This window comes from Cheilinus undulatus, linkage group 19 (assembly GCF_018320785.1).
Source record: "Cheilinus undulatus linkage group 19, ASM1832078v1, whole genome shotgun sequence".
Taxonomy (NCBI): domain Eukaryota; kingdom Metazoa; phylum Chordata; class Actinopteri; order Labriformes; family Labridae; genus Cheilinus; species Cheilinus undulatus.
The window spans coordinates 14,994,901-15,014,828 of record NC_054883.1 but is presented as its reverse complement, the minus strand read 5'-3'; the positions used below and the strand labels follow the sequence as shown (position 1 = coordinate 15,014,828).

At 39.3% G+C, this 19,928-nt stretch overlaps 1 protein-coding gene across 1 annotated transcript in view; it reads right to left on the bottom strand.

Annotated features, from left to right (window-relative positions):
* The window catches only part of LOC121527281 (contactin-associated protein-like 2), a 349,243-nt gene that overhangs the window by 27,087 nt on the left and 302,228 nt on the right, over positions 1-19,928 (bottom strand). The window contains exons 19-22 of the mRNA XM_041814178.1: positions 18,727-18,945; positions 9,109-9,345; positions 3,573-3,806; positions 1,959-2,092 (exon numbers count right to left, since the gene is read on the bottom strand). Coding sequence (XP_041670112.1) covers positions 1,959-2,092; positions 3,573-3,806; positions 9,109-9,345; positions 18,727-18,945 — 824 coding nt within the window. The remainder of the gene's footprint in view (positions 1-1,958; positions 2,093-3,572; positions 3,807-9,108; positions 9,346-18,726; positions 18,946-19,928) is intronic.

The following is a 19,928-nucleotide window of genomic DNA, read 5'->3' as shown; positions in this document are numbered from 1 at the left end:
ATCTGTAAATTATGTCAGCAGTGATGTAGATATGAGTGCAGGTTGATATGGGAATGTAAATGTTATGTTTCTATTTCTACATTTTTTTTAAGCTCATTAATTATGAAAAAAGTGTCAAAATGCCCGTTACTGTATTTATCCCCCATTTCTGTGCCAGTAACACTGAAAGTGATCCTGAAAAGTTAAAGGATTCCTCTAAGTGTCATCTTTCCATAGAGACCAAGATGATGTTGAAGCATTCAGGAGTAGCAGCCTTTTCATTCCAGGTGTATGTTGATGTTTGGGAGTCTACACTGACTTTTCCTCATCAAAACAGGGGTAAAATCTTCATTTTAACTTCTTATGTTAGCAGCTTTGAAACTGAACTAAGGCTCTGTACTTTGGTCCAGTTGAGTTTTCCAGCTAATACCTCCCAGTTATAATCATCCAGAGCAGTGGTTCTCAACTGGTCTGACATCAGGACTCACCACCGCCTCCTTAAGACACATTGCGACCCAAAATTTTGAGTATTTTCAATCACTCAAATTTATCTAATAAAGAATTTGGCAGTTTGGACCCTAAATGGAATATACTCAATCAACCAAAGAGCAAGACAAAAATAAACATTTTTAAAAGGAACATCACTACAGATGGAAATGCATGCATTTAATTTTATCCCTTTTTCCCAAGACAGCTTGGAATTTAGTAATTTCAGAAGGAATTTCAGCAATATCTTGAAAAAAAAAAATGTTATCCATAAAAGAGGAGACATATAAGTTGAAACCTTGAGACAAACACTGAAATTTACTCACCATCACAGGAAAACCTATAGGATACATGTATGTATGTGCTTTTAGGGCTTCCATACAATAGGCGTGTTGCTGGATTTTTTCCCTGGCACACACCTGAAAGAGCTCCGTGACCCACTTTTAGGTCCCAACCCACCAGTTGAGAACCACTGATCTACAGGCCTCCGTTTCACTAAACAAATTCAGATGGAAAAACACATTTTTTGTTATATTATAAGAAACTTCAGAGTGTTAACTTTCCAGAGACACTTTGCTTATGCTTGTACTCCAAATGTTTCAAACAAAGCATTTAACTTAAGTTGAATAGGCATTTTGACTAATCTGTTAGACCATTTGCATTATTCTTGAATGCTTTTGTATTCATTTTACAAATTCTCCACTGCTTTACCCAATCGTATCTTTTTCTTTGCAACATTTCCAAGAAAATCTTTGATGTAGACCTGGAACATGATCCATCGATGAAAAGGCAATCCACCAGGATATCATAAATAAAATGATGTGAACTAGATTTCACTTCACTGCTGCCTGCAGGGAAATCTACACTACAGTCCACAGAGAATAAAAGGTGCAGAATGTGAGAAAATAGCAGGGACATTTGTTAGAGTGAATGGATGCAGAATTATTCACATGCATCTTGAGGAAGAGTTCAGTCAGCATTGCTGCTAATGCTCATACTTGTTTATGGCCACTGGTGGGTTGGTGGTCTCTCCATAAGTACATATCAGTCTGTAGTTCTCCAGATATACAGCATGGGAGAAGAATCTCAGAAACATGAATATGCACACTGCACAAGTAGAAAAAAACGATTGAAAATGTATTTCTGTGATGCTCAAAATGAGAAGTATGCAGCAATGATACATGGATCTGTCCCTATGTCTTATACACCAACAGCTAGGCCTGCACAGACACATCTACATGCAACCACACATTACACTCCTACAAACAAACACAGATCAATACTTCCTTTCTGCTGCTACCTTTAGTCTGTCTAGTGGACATGGATCAACAGAGATGTGACTGTGCAGCTGGTTGCATGGGATAGCAATCCCAACCAATCCTTGTTGCATTGAATAGATCTTAAAACTGAAATATTCAAGGCTCTGTGATTTCACTAAAACCTAAAAATATGCTTCAGAGTGCTCAGTGGTGGTAGTGTGCATGTGTAAATACCTGGATGGTGATGCTTCTGTTAACACGGGACATGTTGATGCTATGTGGTTGCCCATTAGCCAGGTTGCGCTGGTCCACATCTATAGAAAACGGCTCCTTCAGACCTCCAAGGTTATAACGGACCTGCAGTGAACCTAAAAACACACAACTCCACATTTCAGTTTCCACCTCTGTACATCACTTAAAGCATGAGCTGCATCATTAGATATTTAAATCATAAAAATGACTTTTCTGGACAAGCAGAGGTCTTAAAAACAAAGACAAACAGTGTACTAATAGTCTTGTGCTTATATTTTGGTATTAACCTCTTAAGGCCCTGCATGTACATATGAGGACATTATATTTAACATCCTACAACATAGTAGTATGTGCAATTATAATTTTTTAAGATTATTGTCCAGAATGTTTATCAAGTGTTGGGAGAAGGTCCCCTGAATGGAAATTTCTTTGGATATTTCGGCGAAGTATTTTCATGGGAATTTTGGGAGATGTTTTAATTTGTAGAGTTTCATTAGAGGTTTTGGGGAAATTTGCTTTGGATTTTTTTTTTGGCATTTTCATGGATATTTGGATGAATTTTTGATGAAATTTTTTCAGAAATTTTCAGGCATTTTTATAAAAAATTGGGAAATGTCTTTGCAATGTTAAGGAATTTGATTTTAATTTTTGAAGGAACTTGCTTAGTAATTTTTATGTATTTTCATGGAAATTTGGGAAATTTATTTCTAAATTGTTGGGAATTTGTAATGGAAATTTTGGGGAGGGATGTCTCAAGAACTTTCAAGGAAACATCAGGATATCTGCTTGAATGTTTGGCAGATTTATTTTTTATTTTTTTGCCATTTTCATGGTATTTGGGAGTGTGTACATTTTTTGGGAATTTGATAAGAAATTTTAGGTGATATTTGCTTTCAAATTTGAGTTAATATGCTAGATTATTATCAGCAGTTTACATAATTTTTGAAGGCGAAATTTTGTAGGAATGTTTTGGCTTTATGATAGAGTTTCACTGAAACATTTGGGGAATATTTGAAGAAATTTTAGGGTACTTTAAATTGACCACTTTACCAATATTTTAAAGAATTTTCCCATACATTTCTTTGAAATTTTAGGTATTTTGTGTGGAGTTGGAAAGGAAAATTTCCAAGAAATTCAGAACTTTCTGTGGAAATTTTGTTGATACTTGGCCTTAATGACTCTACCATCAAAATAACAAAATGACAACGTCATACCTCTCTGAATGACCGAAACACTTTTTAAAGACCCCCAACAGCTCACCAGCTGGCTGACACAGAGCCAAAACATAACCTTTAAAACCAAACTAGTGCTGTATTTTCTGCAAATGGGACCTTCATGACATCATTTGAGGTAAAAATGACTTCCTGTTCAAAGACAAGGCTGAGGTTTTAAAATGACCAGGTCCTACCTATCCCAATTAAGTGGGAGAAATTACAAATGCACACCTAACAAAAGCTCAGGTCTCAGGAGGTTAAACTGGGGCAGGGGGGCTTGTTGACATTCCCTTTGCAGCTCTTACCAGCATATTTAAAGTTTGTACTAATTTTAAACAAACGCCTCAGCTGTTAGCAGCAAACCTTTATTTAAGAATCTCACCATCATGCCGTATAACCACAGCCAGGTAGTCCTGAGTCTTGGAGCTGACATACATCAGAATAGCTGGAGCATAAGATGTGCTGAAACTGAAGGCCACTTCCTCTTTTGTTAGATTCACTTCCTGTGGTGTAAGCTGGTGTGTCAGGATCTTTGAGTCTCTGCTGGCTCCTGCAACTGCTTCAGGCATGAAGTTGTACTTGACCAATGTTCCTGATTCAAAGAAACCTCCAACATCTGGTTAGGGGAGATAGAATAGAAAATATGCCAAATATACATTAAATCCAAAAAATGACCATGAACTAATAATTAATGCATTACCGAATATCACTTTTACATGCTATAATGTGTAAATAGTCCTGGAAATACAAGAAATAAAGGTCGTCTGCACTGAAAAGTGGGTTTATTTGACAAAGCTGTGCAAATGCATCAGCAGAAAGGAAAAATGGAAAACACCTATCAAAAAGAAGCCTCAGGAAAATGCTCTGTCATAACAGACATACAGTATGGATGGAGACAAAAGCAAAACACATAAATATGGCTGTGTTCAGAGGGTTATGATGGATGTTAAATTCCTATATTTGACCATTACACACCTACTGACACATCCAGCCTTCAGGACGCTGATTGATTCATGCATTGAAGTGTCTGTCAGTGTTTTTTTGTGTATTTGTGCCTGTCTGCACAGCAAATGTAAGCCAGTTACAATGGTGTACACTTTATGGACTAAAGTATTCGAACGCCCTACCATTACATCAACAAAGACTGTGAGGAAGTAGTATTGAAATCCATGCACTTCAAAATGGAGTTGCCTCCCTTCTGCATCTCCAATAGCTTCCACTCTTCTTGGAAGGCTTTCAACAAGATTTGGCAGAGTTTGTGTGGGAATGTGTGACCATTCATTCTGTAGAGCATTTATGAGGTCAGGAACTGATGTTGGAAGAGAAGGCCTGGCTCACAATCTCTGTTCCAGTTCATCCCAAAGGTGCTTGATGAAGATGAGGTCAGGGCTCCTTATGGGTCTTGTTGTCTCACACCAAGACCAATCAAACCATGTCTTTATGGTCCTTTTTTGTGCACGGGGGCACAGTGGTGTTGGGACAGAAAAGGGCCTTCCCCAAACTGTTGCCACACAGTTGGATGCATAGCAGTGTCCAAAATGTCTTGGTAAGCTGAAGCATTAAGGTAAGGGGCCTAGCCATGACCCTGAAAAACAGTCCCATGGCATTATCCCTCCTCTACAAACTTCCCACATGGCATAATGCAGTCAGACAGGTAATGTTCTCCTTGAATCTGCCAAACTTAGACTTGCCCATATGACTGCCAAACAGAGAATCAGGATTCCTCGCTCTAGTGAACATGTTCCCACTTTTCACAGTCCAGTGGTGGTGTGCTTTGCACCACTCCATCGGACGCTTGGCATTGGACTTGGCGATGTGAGGCCGTAGAAACCCATTCATGAAGCTCTCACTGCTCAGTTTTTGTGCTGACATTAATGCCAGTGGAAGTTGAGAACTCTTCAGCCATGCCATCAGTAGAGCATTGATGACTGTTGTGCACAATGAGCCTCAGCAGTCATTGACCCCACTCTGTGATGTTCTGTGATCTTCTGCTTCACAGCTGAGTTGCTGTTGTTCCTAAACGCTTCAACTTTCTAATAATATCACTTCTAGTTGACTGTGTAATATCCAGCAGGGATGAAGTTTCATAAACTGTCTTAGTGCAAAGGTTGCATCCATCACAGTACCATGCTGGAGGCCGCTAAGCTCTTACGGCCCATTTTGTGTGAAAAATGGAGACTGCGTGGCTAGGTGCTTGATTTTCTACACCTGTGGCAACGGGTCTGATTGAAACACCTGAATTCGGTAATTAACAGGTGTGGTCGAATACTTTTGTCCATATAGTATATATGTTAAAAGCCTTATTCAATAAAGGCAGCTAAAATGTTAACAGTGCACCCCTTACAAAAGGAGAATATAAAGTAAACATAATTATTCATAGCTTGACTTCTCCCCCATCCCTCACCAGAAACAATACAATCAATACTTAAGGCAACATGACTTAAATTTAATAGAAGCTTATCAATAAAATACAGGCAACCTCTCTGGCTGGTATCAACATATGGCAGAAAACTCCCCTCCACCCAGTTGTAAACGATTTTTGCTGTGAATTCATAGACTGCACTCTCAGGTTTTGAAGTCTAGATGGAGTAAGCATAAAGCATATGGGCTGCTTTTCACCTTGTTTTCTTCTGCTACATGGATAGTTTGTTGTGAAAAACTAAAATCAGACTTAAACCAGAAAAATAAAGGATTTCTGTCAGAGTAGTGGTGCACACATTAGTCTTTCAGTTTTCCTGGTCTAATTTTAGCTCAATTCATTAAATTAGCTCAGACACTTCTTGTTTTCTTCATAAATATTCATAAACTTGTCAAGTCAAGCCAAGGTTGAACTTAACATGGAGCTCCAATCTTACCCTCTGAGCTTAAAAACTAAACTTTTCTCACTTTAATTTCTAAAACATACTCCAGGTTATGTGGTGTACTCTATGTCAGTCCTCCCTTCCCCCCTGAGAAGAGGAGCGAATATTTGCCAAAAGCCTCGGCAGCAGAAAAACAGACAATTGTCTGCAAGCATGAGAGAGAATGAGAAAACTCTGCTCCAGGGCAGGGACTTCTAGTCTGTGTGTTTTATGTCATAACATGAAGAAGTGCTGGAAAGGGGAATTGGGCAAGCATGAAAAACCTCTTCAGGTTCCTAAAAGTGTGTGTTTTTGTGAGTTTGTGCACATGTATATATACAGCATGTGAACACCAGGGATGGACTAGGACAGAAACTTTTAGCTGGAGAGGTCCTAATGCCAGGGCGTGCATTTCATGAAATCTGCCATATGTACAGTCTGTAAACTCGAAACTTCTGAATTCATTTCCGCAGTTCTCTAATGCTGCCATCAAGTTCAAAGAGTGGCACTCAGACTTGATGGACTCATCTCACCAAAATCAACAATGTCCTAGTTGTAAAGCACTGATCATCAACTGGCAGCCCGAGGGCCATATCAGACCCCCCAAAGCTTCCAGTCCAGTCCCCAGAAGATCATTACATTCAGAAAAGGAGGAAAAGATGATGTTGTGGTTTTAAGAGTATCTTTTGGCTTTAAATGTCTGCAGCCCAAAAACAATTAATATTGATATAGTTTTAGAATAACTTAACATTTGATCTGTTTTTACAGAAATTCACTTGTCAGCCATTATTAGTAAATATAAAAAAATGGGTAAAGACTGGCAAAAATGTTGTGAAGATGGACTGCTAAAGTGGTGAAAGGGGGTTGGAGTGGAAAAAATGGGTGATAAGTGTCATAATGGTGCGTTGAGTGGCACAAAGGGACAAAAATTGTCAGGAAAAGTGGTGAGAAGAGGTTAAAATGTTGCAAAAATCAATAAAAGAGAAAAAAGGTTTTAGAAATTGGTTAAAAGTGGCAAAAATGGTGCACAAAGGCAATGAAAAGGGGCAAAAAGTATCAAAAACTGGTTAAAAGTGGCAAGAATATAGCAAAAATAGCCTGGCAAAGTAGTGAAAAGGGGTTAAAGAGTGGCAAAATGGATGTAAAGTATTAAAAGTGGCAAACATGATCAAAAAGGGGTTAAGGGTGGCAAAAATGGCCAAACGAATTAATGAAAAGGGGTTAAAGAGTATAAAAAATGAGTTGATATTGGTGCTAAATCCCAATTTGGGAGAGCCCATTCTCTGGGATTTTCAGGAGCTAACCAATTCTGTTGGCATGCCTGTCTCCTTGTGGCCTGCTGCATTATTAGTAATATGGATAGATCTCACTGGTAATTCCTAAACATTTCCTGCAGTTTGAAAGAACATACTGATTCTAATCAGAACAACATATTTATTTAATTTTTGTTTATTTGAAAGTCTGGCCCCCAGAGTCTTTGTCAAGACTAAATCTGGCTCTTGTGCAAATGTACTTGATGACCCCTGGTGTAAAGACTGATATATACTTGACCTGATCTTATATCTGTTTCTCTAGATTATATGAATGCCTACACAGCCCCACTCATTGCACATATATATGCAATGTTCCTTTGCTGGATCTGCTCTGTATTGCACGTTTGGATTTATAGGAATGCAGGAAAAGGCGTGGTTGAGGTGGGGTCCTGCTCCTGAAACTTTGCGATGTAGCATCCCTTTTTTATAGGTCACCTAACCATGTAAGTAATAGGCTGCACTAGTGGGTGCTGCTGCAAGGCACAGGTGTGTCATGGTGTTGTTTCGTAATGTGCAAAGGCAGGTAAACCACACATGTAAGTACGCAAGTACTCAAAACACACACGAAAGAGAGTGCAGGGTAAAAGAAAGGAGAGGAGAGGAGGCTGTGTGGTTTCTTCTGGTTTGCACACAGTTGGCCCACCTAATCAGAAACAGCCTGTCCCACAGTCACAGCTAGCCCATCGTCCCACTTATCCCCACTGTCCATCAGTCAACACTGGCTTTGGTGACCCTCAACAGCAGAAATGCATAAGGTGCCAATAAAAAATACCACAATCTACCCTGAGCAGTGTGTAAATAAGGATACAATGGAAATGCACGATGCAATTATGGATGATTTTATGCATTTTTCACTCAGTGGGAGGAAAGGGAAAGAAACACAGAAAGAGAAGGAGAGAAAATTAGAAAACAGCACAGAGGTAACTGGGAGAGGAGGAAAGCAAAAAAGGGGAGAGAAGGCAAAAAGGCTGAGGAGTAACATATCATGCACAGAAACAGACACAAGGGTGTGCTCTTCCTCTTTCTTTGCCTTTAATTGTGACTGAGCTCACACACAAACACGGAGGGAAAACCCTCTCCTGCTTCAAGGAAACAAATTAATTCACATGTCGGGGGGTTAACTCTGACTGGGTTAGCAGAAAGCCTCTGACTGTGCTCTTCTCCACAGAGCATTTTTGGAAAACTTGTTTTGGGAACTTTAATACTGTATGTAATAAGTCCCTGTGAAACAAACATGCTGCTTTAACAATATGCAAAAGTGCAGGAGCAGAGTTACATGTCTCCTCTGTGAACTTCTTGGTAGCAGCTCTTTTATTGTATTGCTGGGCTTGTTTAAACATTCAGTGAGTGCACTCCTAAGCTGGAGAGAATCGGTAGGTAAGCGCAATATTACTCTCAATCGATTCCTTTTATCATAAGCCCAAACACTTTGAACACCAGCAGCTCCAGAGTGAATAGGAAGTGAGGAAAATCATAGAGCACAGCAAAAATCACAGTGGGTTGTCTGGCAATGAGGTGATTACTGAAACGTAACTACTACAGCAGTAATCTCGATGCTATTGACTCTGGCTTTGTGAGCTGAAGAGAGACCCAACAAAGATAATGTGTTTGCACAAAGAAAAACAATAAGTTAGAAACCTGGAGTGTATAAAACCCCACGGTGCTGGATAAATGGAAAGAAAAAATTCCAAAAAGAAACACAAAACAGATTCTTGATTTGTCATGCAATTGAAGATATTAATGTGAAAATTCATGCCCCCCTCACCTCTGGTGCAGAACGGCCCGTCGTACGCTGTGTCTGTACAGTCACACAAATATCCATTGTATTTCTCCACACACTTCCCTCCGTTCCTGCAGTACATCCCAAAGCTGGTACAGTGACCTTGACAGCCAGGTTTGACTCCAGGCGTCACCTCGGCTCTCTCCTCCAGGTCCAGGGTGATGCCGTTCATCCGAAGGGCTCGGATACATCCCAGGAAGCCCCTCTGCCCCCCTGCAGCACCTGAGGAAGAAATCAAGTCAGAACAATGATACATTAGGCATCGGGAGACAGGCAATTAAAGGGAGGACAAGCAGAAGTGAGGGTCACAGAAGTCATTTAGAACAGAAAAGCTGTTTAAATCTCTTTAACAAATGTTACCGCCTGGAGGAAGCAACTGTTAATCGTTCTGACTGTGACACTGCTCTTCAAACAACCTTCAACTTGTTTGATATCCTCACTAATTAAACCGTCCTTATGAATGCTGTGTCTTAATGAACATCCCACAAGCACGGGCACAAACAGAGGCATGTAAATCACATAAAACAGCACACCTGACTACAATGAGTTGGTATTACTGCTCAGCCTTGGGGCGTCAATAGCCATTCCCCTTCAGAGCTTCCATAATCGTTTGGGCAGTTACTGTCTAACCACGCATTAACTTGGACAAAAGAGGACTGTTATATAGATTAATGCAAGCCTAGATGGCTATAGCAATAAACAAACTCATAAACATTCACCCACAGGTATAGATTCAAGCAGGAACACCCACAGAGGATGGTTACACTGTATGGATAAACACACACGTATGGACAATCATCATTAACAAGAGCTGAGGGGCATTTTGGTTTAAAAAGTCTCAATTGCATCTTTTTGATTTTAGTGTAGTGTGCATTCAAGATGCATAGACTTAAAAACATTATCTATATTTGCAGCAGCCTTATAGCTACCACACAGTCTTATTAGAAGTACTGCATTAATGCTTTATCTACTTTGCTATAACTAGCCAGCTATCCACGCATCAGGATGCAGCTGGGCTTTCACTCACTTTCTCCTCTTTCTCTTCCAGCAGCAGATTAGACTTTTAGTACACCTGTTCATTAATCTATTTTGTAGCACTGATTGGCTGGAGGTTTGTGCCACCTGCTTACACAGGTCTAAATCAGTGTCTGATTAAACGTACAGCAGGCTGTGAGGCCTGCAGGGAAATGGGCAGACACAAACACAAATAGAGGTGCATACTGTTTTTGTACAACCCACACATGGCGTGCAAAAAGAGCCTGACTCATTCTAGCTCAATAGTGGATTAACACAGATGTGATTCTGGTGCAAAGTATGCTGAGGTGGACTGTTGTACCTAAGTAAAAGCACAGTTACTCAGGTTAAAATCTACTCAAGTAGAAGGGAAAGTACTGGTCTATAAATCTACTTAAGTAAAAGTAAAACATACTGATTTAAAGTTTATTTGTGCACTGAGTATATACTAAGGAGTTGTACAGTAAAATATGATCTTTCCTTATTGGCAAGAACAACGGGAGAATAGATTTAAGGACCAAGATGTTCAGGTATAGTCACACCTCTATAATAAATTAAAATAAACTGCAAGCACTGAAAGTGTTAATTAAAGCTAATTAAAGAGCTTAATTGAACACTGTCTGTGTTGGGCCATACTACATGCTGCTATGACTCTATGAACAAAGCAGAGTCAAGCTCATTGCAAAGAAATGCATATGCGTCCTTAAAGAGAGGGACCTAAAGTCACAGATGTCAACTCCAACTAAGCTGATAACTTCAATCATGGTGCAAAAGTAAGCAAAGAAATCCCAGCAGGGATCACTGTACAAGCAACATCCAAACTCAACTAAACTCATATTCAACATTAGCCGGCTAAACAGTTAAATTTGTACATCAAACTAGCCAGCGCAAGATTTACGAGGCAATTAAGCTAACTACCTGTCATTGGATACATGGGCCTATTCTTTTAGACTGTAAATGAAGCCTTCCACCACTAGTAGCCACTGTAGCTTCAGTTAATGGCCGCTGCCTTCCTGTTGCAAAAATGCAACAGTATCGCCCAATCAATCCACTTTATTTATACAGCACATTTTGAAAACATTAAAGTTAAGCAAAGTGCTGTTCAGTAAAAACAGAGATAGAGAACAAACACTACAGAAATGAAAACATTAGTAGGAAAGAAATAAAAGCAGACAAGAAGACCATAAAAACCTATAAAATGACATAAAAACATAAATTAAAGTCATTAAAACACAGGGATTAGGAAGATAGAAGACATAAAAAGACAAAGATCACACAATTGCATGCTGAATTAAAAGCCAAAGAATAAAAATTCGTTTTAAGACACAATTTAAAGTCAATAGGGTGGGGGACGTTTTGATTTTAAGTGGCACCTTCGGCTTTTAATCGGGTTTTTGGGACAAGGTAGAGCTGATTTGCAGACCTCAGGGACCGCAAGGGAAACCTGAATTTTTCTTACATCACATAATGATGTCTTTTTTTATTCTAATCTTATTGAAATATTTTCATTTTTTAGACTGTCATCTCTCCTTGGCTACATCCATGTTTGAGGGAATGTTGCAAACATGGTCCTCTTGGGCCATAATTTGCTATAAAGTATTTGGATTATTACTTTAAATCGGTTTCATCTTTAGCACACATCTGTATAAATACATATGAATAAAAACTTAACACTTACAGCTTGTGTTTGCAGCTATTTATTTATAGATGTGATGTGTTTCTCTCTTAATGATGTGCTAATGAGGATGCATTTCATACTAATTAGGTTATATACAGTAGGCACAGGCACTCATGTACTAATAGAAAGCATGCAGCCTAATTAAAAGAGAGGTGACATTTTGACCTTCGCTGTGTGTGAATGTGTAAAATTGGATTCTACATTACTGAGTAATGATAGACTCATAAATAAATATGTGCTGTTCTGTGCTTAGGGATACAGTTGCATAAATGCAGACTTTTTCTAAAGCCTGATCTAACTGTTCAGATAATTCTGTATTTACTCAAACATGCTGCAGGATGCTGCACTGCTGTTCCTCCATTATCTCTGTATAAGTGTGTAAATAGAGTAGTGGTACGCCTTATCTCTATCCGTTTCTCTGTTTGAAGTTGAACACCGGAAAAATTTCAGGAACAGTGTTTACCTGCTGCATGTTCATAACTGCAGGATGCTGCTTTTGCCTGTTTAAGATGAACATGTTTCATTCATATAGTCTAAATGTCATTTAAAAAGCTCTCCTCACCCTGCAGATATTCCAGTAAAGACATATTACCATATGAAAGGCATTTTACCAGCCCAGTGCTCTAGATCTGTAGCTTTACAGCCACAGTCATCTCACCCGTCTCTTTTAAAAATCCATAATGTTTTCGCCTCTGATGGATTATTGCATGGAAAATGTACCTGTATACTGCACTACAGTCTATGGTGTTACTGTGCACTGGTGTGCAAATATATGGTGTATGTAAAAAAGAGGGGCCAAAGAGAACGAGCAGTTACTCTTAAGAAGATTTATTCTATACTTTAGTCATTTAGTTTCTTAGGGAGGCAAATGCAACCCACCAAATGGGTTCTAATGTCACGATTTATGTTGATGATTTAGTCAGTCTTTTAAAAACAGATATTTAGCTAATTATAAGAAAAATTAGGTTATGCAAATCTAGCAGCAGAAGCTGAGTGGGGAACACTGAAAGTAAAGGTTTGTCCAATAGAAGTGGTTCATAGCATGATCAACTTAAACTAGAGTTGCAACAATATTAAAATTTCAAATCTCGAGTGCAGTGGCCTAAATTATCATGCTTATCTGTATTATCACAATATTGTTAGAATTTGTTGAAATTGTTGTAAAGATTTCAATGTTGGATTCATATTTTTAACTAAATGGACCAGCGACAAAGTCTGGGAACACTTCTGAGCAGCAGCTAAAGCCAGTGGGTGCATGCTACTCCCACAGTCTGAGTTATTCTTTAAGGTCGACAGCTGAAGGCAGGCTTTGTGCTGCAGAGGAGAGACAGCAATGTTTCCAGTCCCTTAAAAGTTTTTCTTTTGTCCCCAGTCCACCTGTGTGCTTTTTATCCAGTTCACCTCAGTAAAAAGAAAAAACATGAGGTATACTGTCTAGACACTATTCACCAGGGTATTTAAGAGATTATCTTTTCAATGATAATAAAAATGTGAATGGTACAACCGTAAAGACACCGTTTATCACCGTTGTCATTTACTCCTGTAACTATTTCCTCCCTCGTTACTAGGCAAAACCATCAATCTGGCTGCAGAATGCTGCTCTAAGAAGCATACCAGAAGTTTAAAGTCAAAAACCTGACCTGCAAAACCTCAAACACAGCTAATGTAGCTACAATAGCTACGTTAATCATGCAACCAGGTAACCTAGCTGTGTGGCTAACAAAGCTAGAGCTGAAGAAGCTACATTAGATTATGCTAGGTTTGCTAAAGCTAGTTGTAGTTTTGTAAAGGCTTGCTTTAGCTTTGTAAGCTGTAGCTAAGTTAATTTATAGCTACATTGGTTTATAATAGTTTCAGCGTCCTAAGACACTACCTGGATTCTTCTCCTCTGATGTCCTTCGATGGAGGAATGAATTAACCAACTCTATCTGAGTCCCTTAGACCCAGCTTCAGAGAACACTATGCACTTAGCTAGACTCATCGCCACTGTTGTCCCCAGTAGTAGAACGAGTCTCCCAACTGCAGGCTCGCACTGCCCCACTCTACTTCTTGGGTTTTTGTGCCCAGCTCTTTGTGAGTGACCCAACACTTGGTACCATGGTCATTATTTTTTTGGTGAAGACAAATCAGTTTATGGTGATGATGAGGGGTCTTCTCACCTAAATGACTGTTTTTTTTACTGCTGATGTTTATCATTTCAAAATGAAATAATAAGCTTCTACACACCACGTGCATTGCCTCTAGCACTGCATGGCAGCACCTGCATCCAACTGGACTTTGTGGTACTTTCTGATGTTGTTTCCTCTGTCTAGATCTTTGCTTTTGTGGTACTTTCTCTCAGAGGTCTATCGCTTTGGATGAAAGTGTCTTATAAAAGACACTGTAACATTGTAACTACGTAGCTAGCATCTTCTGGTGTAGCTATGTTAGCATTAGCTCAAGCTTAAGCTAGCCACTGTTCTGAATTGAAACCTGGGGATAGTTCCTGTTCAGTGGACAAAAACCATCAAATATTGTTATTATGACATACAAAATAAGGACACTTACAGTTCCATGTTTTTTGTTTTTTTTTGGAGTGGGGCGTGAAACACGACCCTGAAGCCTTATCTTGAGATTGTAATATGTTGACAACTCAGCAATGATAAAAATCCAGGAGTTTTTGTTCACTACCAAACGTTTCCTGCAGCTGCAGCTTCCCACTAAAATTATTTTTAACTAGTAAATCCCAAGCTGACTTTTATTTTGAAGGAACATTTGACTATTTACAGGAAACACCTTAGTTTAGCATTAGCACTTAAATGCTCATTAAAAAAATACACAGGCTATGGAGTTAAACAGAGAACATGTCCTTATTTGTTGACAGTGGATACGTTTCAAATATGTCAAGGGGAAGTTTAGCAAATGTGCAACCACAACATAGCTGCAGCATCCCCTGAACTTTGTGGGGGTTAATTCTTAATTCAGGGTAAAGGTTTGTGCTGGCACAAGGCGGGACAATGAAAATCTAAAACAGGAAAGGCAGTAATAGAGAAGTCAGATGGAGCAGTTCCATCAGATCCTCACATGCACATGAGAAATAAAACCAGCTAGCTGCCATCAGGGACAGGGAGACGTCGAATTTCCTCTGTTGTATGAATTTAACATTACTTACTGTCTTGGCAGGTGAGCGAGGCCGGCTTCCCTGTGACAGGTGTCAAACATGCAGTGAGTGGCAACAAGCAAGATGTCCGTCCATGAAGAAAGATGCAAAAGAAAAAAATAGAAAGAAAGACAGAGCAATCCAAACATGAGAGACTTAAAGAAACATGCAAAATCATGAAAAAACGTGTGAACTAATCAAGAGGGAAATCAAAAGAACAGATGGTGAGTTTAAAATAAATAAAATGTGGAAAGAGTGATGGTTATGTGCTTGTATGAAGAGAGTTGAAAGTTAACAGTGTGAGGTAAATGACAGCAGGCTGATGGTACAACATTTAGTCTCAGAGCCATTAGAGCAAATGAGCCACTGTGCAGTAAACACTAAAGCAATCAAACGTTTGATGAGGAGCATATTGATCGAGAAAGGGAGAAGAAGACGGATATGAGAACCAGCCAAATAAGCTCCCTCGTGTACTTCACTGGTATGAGAAATCCAACAAGCGGATAATTTATATCATCATCAGAATTCTGGATAGGACGGGATCTTCAACCTGAAAGACTAAATCAATATCAAATAGAGGCGCTGTGTGAGGTGGAGAGGATGTTAAGATGAAGAATCAGATGAGTTGAGGCAAGATCTTGTGAGAATCTCTGCACTTTTTCTGACTCTTTGAATCAAACACAAAGATCTTTATCTTTTCTGGATGTCAGGGGGCCAAATTTAAACCACTTCCTCTCACTTCCCACTCCCTGGTAGTTCATCTCATGAGTCAATCCTCAAAAATAAGGATTAGGGCAGGATTAGAGATCAGATATATGAAGCTGCTGTGGACTCTGGCTGTAATATTCAAGTTTTTCCTCTTCATCTTCCACTGCCTGCTGGGTTTTCAGATTTCTGTCACACACAGAAGGCCTGAGCCTCCTCCTGTCTGTCACCATTTGGATGTAAATCTAAAATACCTGCAGGTAAATGAGGTGACGGCCTGAGTCTCTATCTAGAAGCCATTATATTCCCCTTCAATAGCCGTAAGTCACCCAGTGATGCACCTCTATCGCCCCCTTTTCCATTCCACTAAATGACAGTGCAAATACACAGAGAGGCAAATTGGAACATGATAAGGTGGGGATGTTTCTGCAGTGTTTGAATCAGCAAAAGTGATGAGAGGATGAAATTATTTTATAAACGGGGATCAGGGAGGGGAAGGCTATCACATCAGGATGCCTGATTGGAATTTGGAGCAATCGCCTTTTTCCATGGGATGGTAGAAACTCTTAGATACGCCCCATTGTTTTTCCCTCTATCGCAAAACCCTGAGACAATTTCAACTGCAGAGTTTGAAGGGAGAATGATGCCTCAGCACAAAAGGACAACGGAGACAGGGATGTGAAAGCAAAGGAGAAAATTTGGCAATTTGAACTTCTGATGAGGTTGAGAGACGTGAAGAGAAGACGAAGATATAGAGGACAAATCATCCGTCTTAAATTAAACTTAAGTATAATTGGTGTGATAATAAGTGCTCGATAGCTGATACAGACCGTCTATATGGGAATAAAAAAGGCAAAGGGTTGATATCTCATTTGCAATAATACTTTTTAAGCCAAAGATATATAAAAGCTGAGCTAAAGTATTAAAGTATCAAAGAAATGACCTCTACGAGTGCACTCATTTAGCTTCAGTCGCACACCCTCACAGCCAGCCAGGAAGCTCAGCTTCAACTTTATTCAAACTCTGATCACTAAAGTTTCTAATGACTGAATGTGTCCTTATGTCTGTGTATTATATATCTAGTAAAATAGCTGCGTGTTCTAGAGTACTTTAATTAGCAGTAGATGTGACTAAGCTGAGCCAAAAAGAGCTGAGTGCTTTTCAATGAAAGCTGCAACTTCTAATGACCAGAAAAACAATTCAACCTCCTCATAATTAAAGTGTGCATCGTGGGATCTTCAGTGTTAACAGAAACACAAAGAGCACAGATATTTCTCTAGTTTAATCCTGCAATGATTACACACATGATGAGAGCCCATAATTAGAATGTTTGTCCCTGTGAGCAAAGCGAAAATTACATGTTCAAATGTGCTATAAAATGTGTGTATGTGAGTCCATCTCAAATGTAGGTCCTGTTAATATTCAGATTATTGGTTCTCAACTGGTGAGTCGAGACCCAGAAGTGGGTGGCAGAGCCGTTTTTAATGGTTCGTGTTTGTGAGTTTCTCTAACCATGTACACACCAGACACAACCGCCTATTTGCATGAAAACAAACATGGCTGAGCTTGACTACACTGAGGATTGCTGCTTTGTATCTACTGTGACAAAGTGACGGACTAAAGTTTTCAGAATGTACCAGGCAATCCTACCTCCTAACACCCTTTTCTCCAAGCTGCTTCCTCTTTTATTCCTGGCACGTGGTGTTGTATAGCTCGAGCTTGGGATAGCCACAGACAGACTCCACGTTTCTCCTCCATTTTCCTGTTGAATGAACCTCCTTCCCCCAGGCTGGTACTTTGGCGATCCTCCATTATGTGAAATACATCAGTGGAGTATCCCTATGCTGATTGGCCATTGTGGCACAAGTCATTTGTTTGAGTTCAGACTCAACCCCCAAGAATAAGGGGATGAAGTGAGCGGTGCATTGAATGTGGTGTAAATTTGCCCCATTCGCTCAAATTACTCATTCAGTTCCAATGCACATTAGTGGAAATCGTGCCACATGAGGCGAATTCTTGTCTACTCACATTATTACATCGACTTCACGTGTAATTTACTCATAAAAATTATATAACTTACATCTGGTGTGAACACAACATACGGGTCTTTCAAGTGCTTTTGTTCCATTGTTTAAGCTTTTGAAAGCAGAATAAATGTAATGATTTACACATTTTTACCCTGCATTATTAAATAATTTTCATTGTGAATTTATCCAAACTCACAGGAGATGTTCTCTTTGATTTTTAAGGTAATTTCCCCCCAAAAGTTAAGGAGTTTTCCTAATCTTTTGACGGGAGTTGTCTTTGGGCATTTCCCTGAGCCCTGATGCTATACTAGAGCTACATCTGAGCTAATCCCCACACTGGAGGTAGCCAACCAGCTTAAAGTACTAAATCCAAACCTTAGTTACCACCTTGTTCTCCACAAATGAAACTGATTGGGTTGTTGATTGGAGCTTTTCAAGATGGATTTGCCTAAAGACAGCAAAGTCTGGCAAACTCATCTGCATTGCAAGGTTAGGGCTTTTCCTCTTAAAGGTCACAGATATGCAAAATACACTTCTTCAGGCTTTTCTAACAAAAAATATGTGCCCCTGACCTGTCTTCCTCTCAGCTGCCTGCTGAGAGGAGGATCAGGCATGTTTTGGGGACCTCTGAGACCAATATAAACTTGTCTTAAAGGGGGAAAATATGTGACCTTTAAGTTTAAGAACAAGGAATAAGAGACTTTCAGGGCTGTTCCCAGAAACTTTCAGCAATCTTCTCCAGTAATATTTCAGGGATTCTAAATTTTCACATATTGTTTGATGGATTTTATCTGGGATTTCTTCTAGAAATGTTTACGAGTCTCCTATATTACTTTCAAGGATTCTTTATTTTTTATGTTACGTGTCTCTTTGTTCGGTCACATATCAGGTCCAAACACCATCTTTTATTAAATAATCCAAATCACTGACAAATACATCAGAAATTTGGGTGAATATTTGTCCTCATTGAACCTGTGGTAGGTCCCAAGGCCAGACCAGTTGAGAGCCGCTGGTTTAGACTGTATGTCTGCATGTCTTACCCACATAGAGCTGGCTGAACAGCTCTAGCCGTGTGTGTCCCTGTGCAGGAGCGAGCTGAGACGCTCGGTATGTTTGATCAAGCTGAAGGACTGCCTCTTTAATGTTTCGCTCAGCCATCACGTGATGCCACTGGTCGTCATTGAGCGGCGCCGGTGAATGGACCATCAGCTCCACGGGTCCATTTCCGACGTCGAAGGAGAAAGAGACGACGTTTGGAGCTGCAGAGAAAAGGACAGAAAACAGAAAAATAAGTTACAGGAGTTATTTAGAAGACAGTTGTGACTTTCTGAACCCTGCAAACTCTGTTCAGTCGTAACCCACTCTGCAGGTAAATATGCTTTCATTTTCTCATTTAACGCCTCATTTGTTTCAAGGTCACTCATTTGGCTTTATAGATTTCAGATTTACATTACACGACTGCTCAGGGGATTAGAAAGGCCGATCCAGCAAACAGTCAATGGGCTGTATTTGCCAAAAGTTTCTGTGTCACTTTCTCCTTCCTTTTTGCTCTTTTGTTATTTTCTAGAAGTTTCAATTTACTAGGAAAGGATAAAATCAAAGAGTGGAGGAGGAAAAAGAGGAATACTTGAAGATACATTAAGTGACAGAGTGTGAGCCTTTATGAAGAAAAGAATGGGAAAAGGAATACAAAATGACTGCAGGATAGTCTTAATGTTTGAATAATTCATTTTCATCATCTTAAACCATCATTTAATGGCATCTACAAAGTTTCAACTGGTGATACTGTTAAATCATGGATAATTATTTTGTAAAGCATTTATAAATCCATACATGTCAGTTGCACTGTTATGATAACTTCCCTGGTCTACAGACGGCTGAAAAGGATAAACTAGCTTTTTAAAAAGTATTTTGAGTAAGTTTTATCTTAAAACAGCTTAACTTGGATTAGTCAGGGGATTGTTAAGTTTGTTTGTCTTGTCTCTTCAAGTGTAAACATACAGATGAAGAAATCATGAGAACCATCAGTAACTCATGAGTCATGATGATTCCCTGCACAATGATGCATTAATGAATGTATGAAGTCATGCTTGAAAGACGATTTATTCATGTGCATTACTCATATGTCATTAGACATTCATGTATTGATTCATGACTTTTAATGCTTGAAATCATGAATGTATTCACACTAATTCATTAATTAATTCATTTAAGTGTTTCAAAGAAACACAAAGGTTTTTGT